This window comes from Sphaeroforma arctica (assembly GCF_001186125.1).
Source record: "Sphaeroforma arctica JP610 unplaced genomic scaffold supercont1.235, whole genome shotgun sequence".
Taxonomy (NCBI): domain Eukaryota; class Ichthyosporea; order Ichthyophonida; genus Sphaeroforma; species Sphaeroforma arctica.
The window spans coordinates 40,797-50,897 of NW_014040323.1; the positions used below are offsets into that span (position 1 = coordinate 40,797).

Here is a 10,101-nt window from a genome sequence, read left to right on the forward strand (position 1 = left end):
CCTTTATCTATATATATGTGTGTTATGTGTGTGTGTGTGTTCGTATGTTTGTATAATGCGTGTATTTGTGTGTATGTGTATATTCATAAATATATATATATACCTATACACATACACTATTTCATTATTTGAATATGTACCTGTACAAACTTTCGTATATACATATGTGTTGCTTCACTGTTTGTAGCAGTTTAAATTGTGAACTATTGCATATTTTCCCAACGGTAGCTCTCTTGCTGTATCGTCTTTGTACCCATTTCTAAACGCCAATTCTTGTTTTGAACACGATGTAACTCGGAATCGCCACCAGCTGTCTTTTAATCGTATGTTGCATTTGTTCTTAGGGTGCTGGTGCTACATTCCTTCACGCCACTCTTCTCGAGATGGTAGGCCAGAAAATCGGTGCAAGCCTGCGGAAGAAATTGTACGGCGGTATCATGGCTCAGGACGCCGCCTTCTTCGATGTGAACAGATCTGGTGAATTGGTTAACCGTCTGGGTATAGATGTACACGAGACTGCTGAGCATCTTGTGGAAAATGTCGGATCGTTCACAGAGAGTGCCATGAAATCAGCATCGGCTGTGGGCGCGATGGTGTACATTTCACCTTTGCTTACCTTTTACTCAGCCGGGGTAGTGCCCATGATCATTGGTGGGGCGCTTTTTTTCGGAAAGTACATCAAGCGATTGTCACGCAAGCATCTGGATGCGCTCGCTACCTCTACTCAGATGGCGGCCGAGCGTTTTGGCGCAATACGCACGGTGGTACTCTGCGATCAGCAACAGGTGGAGGCACGCGAGTACGGCAAAGTTATTGACATGTCGTATTTGTATGCGGAAAGACTTGCGTACTACCAAGGGTTGTTTTTGGGCTGTTCGTTCTTTATCGGGAATGGTGTGTTGTTGACTGTCGTCGGGCTGGGAGGGAATATGGTTATCAACAACACGTTGTCCGTAGGGCAACTGACTGCTTTCTGTTTGTACGCTGGTATGCTGAGTGGGTCTGTTTCTGAGGTTACGGAGAGCGCGAGTGGAATTTTGAGAGCACAAGGCTCGGCTAGTCGTTTATTCCAACTACTAGAAGCCAAGCCGAAATTGGGATACGGAACGAAGAAGTTAGCAGAGGGATACAATGGTAATATTCGATTCAATGGCGTGGGCTTCGCATATCCAACTGCCCCAGATGCGCAAATCATTGAGAAATTAGATCTGAGTGTCACCGCTGGTGAGATGGTGGCCCTCACGGGACGCTCTGGGTGTGGTAAATCGAGTGTTATCGCATTGCTACAGGGTTTGTATGAACCAAACCGTGGGTCTATCACTATCGATGGTGTCGATCTGCGTGATCTCGATGTCGCATGGCTGAGGTCACAAATGGGATATGTCCAGCAGGAACCTGTAGTCTTTTCCGGTACAATAAGGAGTAATATAGTGTATACCAAGCCCGACGCTACACAGGAGGAGGTAGTCGAGGCTGCTAAACTATCAAATGCACATGAATTCATTACTCATTTACCGAAGGGTTACGACACTCACGTGGGTGAGAGGGGGGCATCGCTCTCGGGGGGTCAGAGGCAGAGGATAGCTATAGCACGTGCGCTGCTTACGAAACCACGCTTTCTGGTATTGGATGAGAGTACAAGTGCCTTGGATGAGATGAGCGAGGGTGTCGTATTGAATTCGCTGAAAAGTCTTAATAGGAGCAAAAAGATAACAACATTGGTTGTTGCACACCATTTAAATACACTCGCAGTGTGTGATAGGGTCGTGGTGATGGATACAGGAGGGGTAGTGACAAGAGACGGTGCCTTAAACATAATGTCCGATGACGCAGGTGGGCAGAACATATATGGATTTAAGCAAGATTGCCCGCGGTGAATTGACTCCAGATCGGTGGATCTAGTGTGTACACTTTGTCAGCTGTACTAGCTACCAGTGATAACGGATATGATGATCATTAGGAGTACTGATCTATTTCTGAGCTATTTTAGACTATTTAAACATTAACTTGATTCGCGCGAACATTGGACTCGGTTCATCTTCGCCGAAATGTAGAGTGGTTTGCTGGTTGTGAGGAAACCTGGAAGTGAATGGCAGTAATAATAAAGCCATGATCGTACACGGCAATTCGTCTCTTTCATGGAGGTAACGATCTATCCACTGTCTCTCCTTCAAAAGGCCCAGCTTGTACAGGTCGATTGATAGATGGTATGATATAACAAATAAATTTATTTTGTTCAGAGTCGAAGTTGTTTTGTAGTGTACATTATAATATCGTTGTAGGTGATGAAATCCACAGAATAACCATATATGCATTCACAGCGATGAAGAAAACAGACATTATGAGAGATATCACCTTCCACTCATTGAATGCGCGCGGAACTCTGCCACCTCGAGATTCTATGTTGTTAACAAAATATATCCTTCTCAATTGATAAATGATTGTAGCGTACGCCATAAGCACATCGCAGAAGAGGATAATCGCTGTCGTGACGAATAGAACTTGCTGTCCTGTGACAACCTGCAGCAAACCTACACAGAATGTTGCTAAACTACAAGTCCACTGGATATAGTTGAGAAAGGTTCGCTCATTGGCCATGAATGCTTTCCCATCGGTCTTGCCGTACTTTTTGCGATTCAGGCCTTGGCGACGAGCCTTGTGGAAAATGGTTCCCGTATTGTACAGCTTCGACTTGAAAGGAGAGAACGTGCGCTTGCTCTTATCAATTGAAGACGGTGAATTGAACTTTTCATCAACGAAACTTCGGTCGTAATCATTTGACTGATAACTGGGCGGTGCTTGTAATGTGGGAACTGACAAAAACACTGCCGCGGAATCAGTGTTCGGTGAGTTTCCGGTCAACAACTGGTTCCAAGCTTCGATCTCAGGGGCCCATTTAGGTGTAGGATGTGCATGTTCCGGAAGAACTTCATACAACCATATCCATATTTGCTGAGTTTGATATTTCGAGCACCAGATGACAATAATGCAACTTCAAGCCATTCCGGACACTGTGGTCTGCCACCTTGAACCAGAGCTACCTTCACCTCAACAATCGCGAAAGGCATCATGTCACATTCTCCCCGTGCTCTACCATTAAGTCTTGCTATTTCAGTCCAGCTTTGCGGCTCGGCAAACATTTTGATGTCCCTGTCTAGCGTTACTCTGAGATCTTTGATATCTTGACTCATGAAAGAGGTACGCAGATACTGTGTGCGGATCTTAGGCTTGTTATGCATCATGACGGTTTGTATCTCCTCAGCAAGTTTGGCTTTTGATGGGTTGAGCAATTCCACGGGTGTGCCCAGCAAAAAACGTGACATTTCCTCTTTGGGCAGGTCAAGTCTTTTCTTGTTGCTATACTTGCCCGTTCGTTTGTAGTTGTGATGCCTCTTTCGCTCGATGAATAGATTTTCTACCGGCTCAAAGGAATCACCGTACCATCTGACACGGTACAATTCAGCATTTTCATTTTTGACAACACGCTCCTTATATTGGTTTAAATACTCGTCGTCGAAATACGAACTATTATTTACTTGCGATGTGACTACTTCGCCTGATGGTAATGTGAATGGCGAGACTGGTAGAGTGGGCTCAATCAGTTGAATAAATGAATCTACCGCGTCATTAGGCAGGACATACTTGATACTTTTACGAACAAATTCTTGATCCCCTTGAGGTGGCGGAATCGTAACTACGGTTGCCATAGTTGAATAATATATACAGTTGTGCTACTTGAATTTTTTCTGCTTGTAATGCTTCCGATCGTTACATTTATATACTGCTGGCCAGCTGGGTTTCTGGCCACTACCTAGAGTACATACCTGTAGTACTGACCAAATCCCACAGCTGACGTACCCGAGTCGGCAACCCCATACACAACAAGAGTCCACAACCCCTGCTGCCGGGGTCCGCCCTGTAGCAAATTTGTTGCAGTAAACTTTTTATCCACACATTTTCATTCGGCGACATACGGGGGATAAGGAAAAGGTGAATATGAAAAATACCACATAATCGTCAATCTTGTGAGTTTCTTCTGAATATGATTATGTAGTGATTAGTGAATATACAATTACACCATGTGTGATGGTGTTACAAATGACTGACGAACCATTCTTTTTTCCCTGCCTCGGAACGTTTTGAATTTAATTCTGGGGGGAAGGTTCGTGGCCACTGGCCAGTGGGACTCTGGAAGGAGTAAGAGCGAGAATCTGAGAATCCAGAATCGACGACCGCGGATTCCGCGGATGCTGCAATACTGAATAAAAATGTAGTAAAAAAGAAGAAAAAACACTGAATCACTATTCACTGTATACAGGGCCCCAGGGCTCAGGGCTCAGGGCTCAGGGTTCAGGGCAAGGGAGAAGGGAGTCAGCCTCCACAGTCCACACTCCACAGCCTCCACAGTCCACAGTCACTCCACACTGGTAAGTCCACTGCGAGCGGGGTAGTGGGAGTGTGAGACTGTGTTCGATTTTTAAATTTTTTTAACACTTTTCAAGGACAGGCCATCCTTTTTTTTTTTTAAATGCTTACAAAAAGAGTATAGACGTCATTGAAATAAATACAAAATTTTATATTTAACAGGTACTTTTCCCCCTATAAAATAGTAAATACAACTGTGAACAGTATGAAGTCTGGAGTCTCTGAGAGTCCAAACTCCAAAGTCTACAACATGAAAAACTCCAAACTCAACTCCAAAGGCAAACTGAATAACTGACAAACCCCCAAACCCCTCAAGAGTCCAGACTCCAGGTGGCGACTGGCGAGTGGTGACTGGTGACTGCCTGACTGGACCACTCACCAGAGAGAGAGACTCCAGTGAGTACTGAAGACAGAATTTTGTTTTTAAAAAAGAAAGGGGCCAGCCGGCCAGATCCGCTATATACTAGCAGTTGAAGCTCCCGCTTGCTCTAGTATTGTAACGACGAACAGATAATCAGATATTTAACGTCTAACGAACTACGAATTAGTAAATAGTTGTTTTTAATCTTTGTCGATACTATAGTTTACAAGTAGATGACTACATATTGATTACATAGTTTGGCGGTACATATGAGTATAGATACTAATTTCAATTTTATTTTTTAAATGGAACAAAATGAAAAATTGCAACTGTTACAAAAAGTCACCCATCACAGATTTACAATGATCACATTTGTCGAAGACTCGAAGTCCCTATTAAAATTCAGCAATCTGTAAATAAAACATACTCATTGCCTAAAATCTAAATATCCATGATTGTTTTTTTTGCAACTGTAAATATTTATTTTCAAAATAACATGCCTATGTTTTTGTTTTTGTATTATTTTTAGAAACAAAATCCAACTTACTGTTGTTGTTTTTTTAGAGTCCCTCGAATTTCCCAAAGTTCGGTCCTTATTCTTCAAATCCAGAAATAAGCACATATATGATTATCACAATTTTTGGCGCCAACCCCAAATTTCCAATTCTGAGTATTAAACCTTATTCCAAGGTTTACGATACAAGCAGTCTATAGAGTTTAGTCCTCTTCGCCCTTCTGTTCCTTATAGTCTTAGTGAAAGCCTGAACTCTAACGCTGGACATGAACTGCTTTTATAGTCTTCCGGGGTCTAACTCTATCTATTCCCGAACGAACTTGTACTACTACCATCATAGGCTAATATCAATACATAACCACGACACTCGTAGTGAGAGGGGAAGGCACGGGTCTGGATCATCGTCTACGTATACTGACGGAAGCCCCAAATATATGACTTGAATCGATCCCGAGACTTTGGAATTTCTATATTATGTCCTCCTTAACAATCTCTGGGTCCAAATCCATACAAGTCTCACACTGGGTGACATTTCTGTACTAAACATCTGATGAATCTTCGCATACGCCTTCCGGACAAGATCGTCATCAATCAACGGCCTTACATCGATCACCTGCTTCAAACATTAATTTCACGGATACGATTTCCAAATAAACACCGAAATCCTACTCCATTAAAATCCTCGGTTTAGTGATACAGTTTGCCGGTATACTACTATTTCTTAAAAGTTTATCTATTTATTGTAGACATACATACTGTCTTTTAAATAAATGTACTCATACAAACTATACCAATATATTCACAACCGGCATGAGTACGCAAGATCAGCAACCGCACGGCTTCAGAAACAACGCTCAAGCCCAGGGATGAACTCCGGCAAGCGGTGTCCGACCGCCACCATCAGCCACAAGTATCACTTGTTGGGCTCGCGCAAACGATACTACGCCTGCAATTAACAGTGGCAAACCAGAACACTTAGCACGTACTTTTTAAGGATACAGATCAGTTGATCATGTGAATACCGGTGTAATAAGGCGATATTAACGTCTTAAAGCTGTAAACTATAAACGTTGGTTATCTTAGAATTTTTATTAAAATTTAATACGAGAGTAGTCAAATAATATGCCTCGTGAAATCAGTAACAGTCTTGGGGATTGCAAGGCCGTGATATTGCCAATATAGAATACTCCCAGTACTGATTTTGTTGAAGGGATTTTATTTGTGCTTTTGTTATTCGTCTTGGCAAAACTATCACTGTGTTTCGTCGGCAAAATTCCAACTTTGAAAACTGTAGTACCGACCTGGCTCAAGGTCTTTTCCTAGTGGGATAGGACCGGGCTGATATGAACTTGGTCCGGCGGACCGGCATGGACGGCCAGAGATTTAGTTTAAATATGGAGGTTAGTGTAGGAGGCTGTCTTTCTCTTTCACATATAATCTATGAAGCTAAGGACCATGAGACACTCGCTTAACTACCAAGTAATAAACTTTTGTTGGAGTAACTCCTGGTCCTAGCTAGTGCTACAATTAAGGGAGAGACTACTTATAGAGTAGATATAAGTGTATTGTTTTCGGTTTCAAGAATAGGATATCGAGATACTGTCGTCCAGCGAGATGTAGGCGCTGTCAAAGATTTTTAAAGGTAACAAGTACGAACCAATTTTACCTTGATTTAAGAATTGGCATGATTGTGCAAACTCTTCGGTTTATCATAAGTTTACGGTTAGACAAGGGGAAGAAACATATGCTGTGTCAGGTTTTGCCGCACAGATTGATTTGATGATGAAATATGTTAGTGATGTTATAAAGTTAGAAATTCAGCAATCGTTGTCGGAAGCAGTGATTGTAGTTGTAGTTGAGCGCTTTCTGATGTCCCGTTATGGACCATAAATTGATTACGTTGGAGGCGTACATTAAGGACGACTCAGTGAAGTCGAATAAGTAAAAAAGCGTTAAGAGGATGATGGATACGTTACATAGTGAACTGGACATTGGTTTGTGGGCAAATGACCCGCGTGAGTAGGTTACGTACGACTATTATGGATGTGCCTTTGAGGCAAAGGCCGCAGTGTTACCCGACATCAGTGTTTTCGACCTAGAGCTCATGGATTGAAATTAACAGCACCAGCCCGGTGGTCAGGGGATGTCTGACTCCCAGTTAATTTGCCAGGGCAATGAAGGTCAGGACCCCTATTTGGTTCGACAAGGACCAACAACTGATGCCGTTTCAAACGACTGATTATGGGCGACGAGGTCGTTCTCCTTTTTAGATCACGCTCACCTGTCTCATCAGCTTTGACACCTGATCAGGTGGAGTAAAACAGGAGATGACGGAACAACGAGAGAGGTCTTTGCTGGTGTTTTCCGGCCACGCGTCGATGCAAGAACATGAGATGTGGCTACATGAACGTGGATTCAGTTGTGTGTGGATGTATGCGGTCGAGCATATGATGTTGCTGAGTATTTTGACAGATCCAACGATACGTGGGCAGTTGTTGTATGTATACAATCGTGATGCTCCTTTATTCAAAGCACGGTCGTGTGAGTTGCATGCCTGTTTGTGTGTTTTTTTTTACGAATTCATTTGTGGGGTTAATGCTTACACTTGTACAGAGTGATTTGGATAAAAATGGTTTTTCATCTGTAGCAAATACGTCTGCAGCGATCTTTGCAGAGAAACTGAGCGTGAATTCCACCCATATGTTATGCAACTCTAATGCATCTAAGAGGGAATCTTATATAAGGAGCAGTAATCACTCCTCAGCTGAACAGGCACTGGTCATAATAGTCCAGCAGGTTGTTCCACTATCAATTGTAGTGATCGGTATTCTTTACCTCAGGAAGGTGACACCCGCGCTTATGATCGGTCGCGAGAAAGGTCTTATACTTCCAATTGGTCGTACCGGCCTCTTATTCCATCGCCAGGAAATATGCTTTGCCCCAAATGTGCACTGTGCAATCAAATGAGCCATTGGCGGACGGAGTGCCCATAGAAGGTCCAGCATGCTTGACCGGCGGAGACTGGGCTCTCGCACCAGAAGGGTGGATTACTGGGTCACACAGTGGTTCAGGAAGTTGGACTGTTGGATCAGTGGTTGGGACCGGTGACGCATGAATTTTATGGAGACATGTCTGTAAGTATATTGGGGCACGCCAGCTATGATGAATCAACAATTTGTGAGGTTGCATAACTTTCCTATTCAGTACATTGAGTCATTGTATGTAACAGGTTTTGGTGGTGACGGTGTAGTGTCGCTGACCACAAGCTTGATCCGTTTATGGAACCTTTGGAGAGGTGGGTCCAGTAGAGTGACCCTTTGAAGTAACCGAAGATGCAGTTCATAGAGGCCCTCACGTTTGCCCTCTTTAAAAGTTTGACTATTTGGTAGTTGAAACCTTGATGGGTCCGGCATATTCAGGTAACTCTCCACCTGGTATTTGATGTGGAATTGCTTGTCTCGGCGGCCAGCCATTTTTTGGGTATGTATTGTAGTATTGAAAATGGTGGGAGCAGTTTGGGGTATGATGCTTTTGCGCTGATATTGTAGCTTAATTACTTATGTGAATCCCCCTTGGGATGGTATGCATTATCAGCATATTGTAGCGCGACATATCCATCGGTGATTGGTATGGCACTGTTTACGTTGGATACTGATCGAGTGTATATTTATCCGGTGGATCGGGAAATTAAGGTTTTATTAGATAAGGATATTGATTTTTTGGTACCTATGGTCCGTATTGGTGACGGTGCTATGGAATTGGAAAATGGAACTAGTATCAATATTCATAGGACGGCCCAGAAGCGGTCAGCGGATCTCAATAGAGCGGATTGTCCGATGATCGGGGTTGGTCAGATGGTGTTTTACCTCCATATGGCTTCCCCGGCTATTTAGTTACAAAAGGACTGGTTAGGCCCTCACCTGTTATTCATTACATCAAGGACGTTGTTTTGAACAAGGAATATCGGGTGCATGCGAACAATTTGAAGGTGTACACTCCACCAATTGATTTGGTTTAGAAGCTTCCACGAGGTAGTGCCACGGCCTCATTGTTTGGTTGGTATTTGTTTTTTTTATACTTCCCAGTGCAGAGTATCACCGTCTCGGGCTCGCTAATATTTATTGCATGATTTTCGAGTGCTCCCTGCAGCCATCCATTTCCAGTACAGTATGAATACGTTGGATGAGACTCGCTAAAAAGTACAAGTATGAGCGCAGTGGTCAATGGAGTGATGCGGATACAGATTTTCTGTTAGCACATGCGCGGAGGTTACTAACGCTAAGGGCATGTGCACTACACTCAAACAATTGTGCCATTATGTTAATGAGTATGTTGTGGAGTGATGTAGATGTAGATTTTCTGTTAGTACATGCGCGGAGGCTACTGACGCTAAGTGCATGTGCACTACACTCAAACGGTTGCACCGTTTTATTAATGAATATATTTTCCGGATGTTTGGAGGTCCAATTATAAGGTACCCCAGCTTATGGCTCAGTCGGTGGACACTGTGGATGGATCGAGCCGTTGGTCTATGGAGTTAGTCATACGACTCGATATCGCATGACCTGCTGGTGCTGTAATACCGGTCTGGCTTAAGGCCCTAACCTAGTAGATTAGGACTGATATGAACCTGGACTGGCGGTCCAGCATAGCCGGTCGGGGATTTAGTTTAGGTTTGAGGCTGCATTGGAATATGGATACCGAGCTTAGTGAAAGAAATATCTTGCGACAGTCACTTATGAACTATCAAGTAACAAGCTTGATTAGAGATACTTCCAGTCCTAGCTAGTAATACAGAAAC

At 43.3% G+C, this 10,101-nt stretch overlaps 2 protein-coding genes across 2 annotated transcripts in view; one reads left to right on the plus strand and one right to left on the minus strand.

Moving 5' to 3' along the window:
* The window catches only part of SARC_04277 (hypothetical protein), a 3,987-nt gene extending 1,745 nt beyond the window's left edge, over window positions 1-2,242 (plus strand). The window contains exon 2 of the mRNA XM_014301895.1: window positions 345-2,242. Coding sequence (XP_014157370.1) covers window positions 345-1,877 — 1,533 coding nt within the window. The 3' untranslated portion in view covers window positions 1,878-2,242. The remainder of the gene's footprint in view (window positions 1-344) is intronic.
* Window positions 2,243-2,575: 333 nt separating this feature from the next.
* Window positions 2,576-3,729, minus strand: SARC_04278 (hypothetical protein). The gene has a single exon (XM_014301896.1). It carries the CDS (start codon window positions 3,705-3,707, stop codon window positions 2,859-2,861), a length of 849 nt encoding a protein of 282 aa, XP_014157371.1. The 5' UTR covers window positions 3,708-3,729; the 3' UTR covers window positions 2,576-2,858.
* Window positions 3,730-10,101: the final 6,372 nt, after the last annotated feature.

What these genes read in the sequence shown, in the direction of transcription:
- SARC_04278 (XM_014301896.1), bottom strand. Translation starts at nt 3,707, where the DNA reads ATGGCAACCGTAGTTACGATTCCGCCACCTCAAGGGGATCAAGAATTT.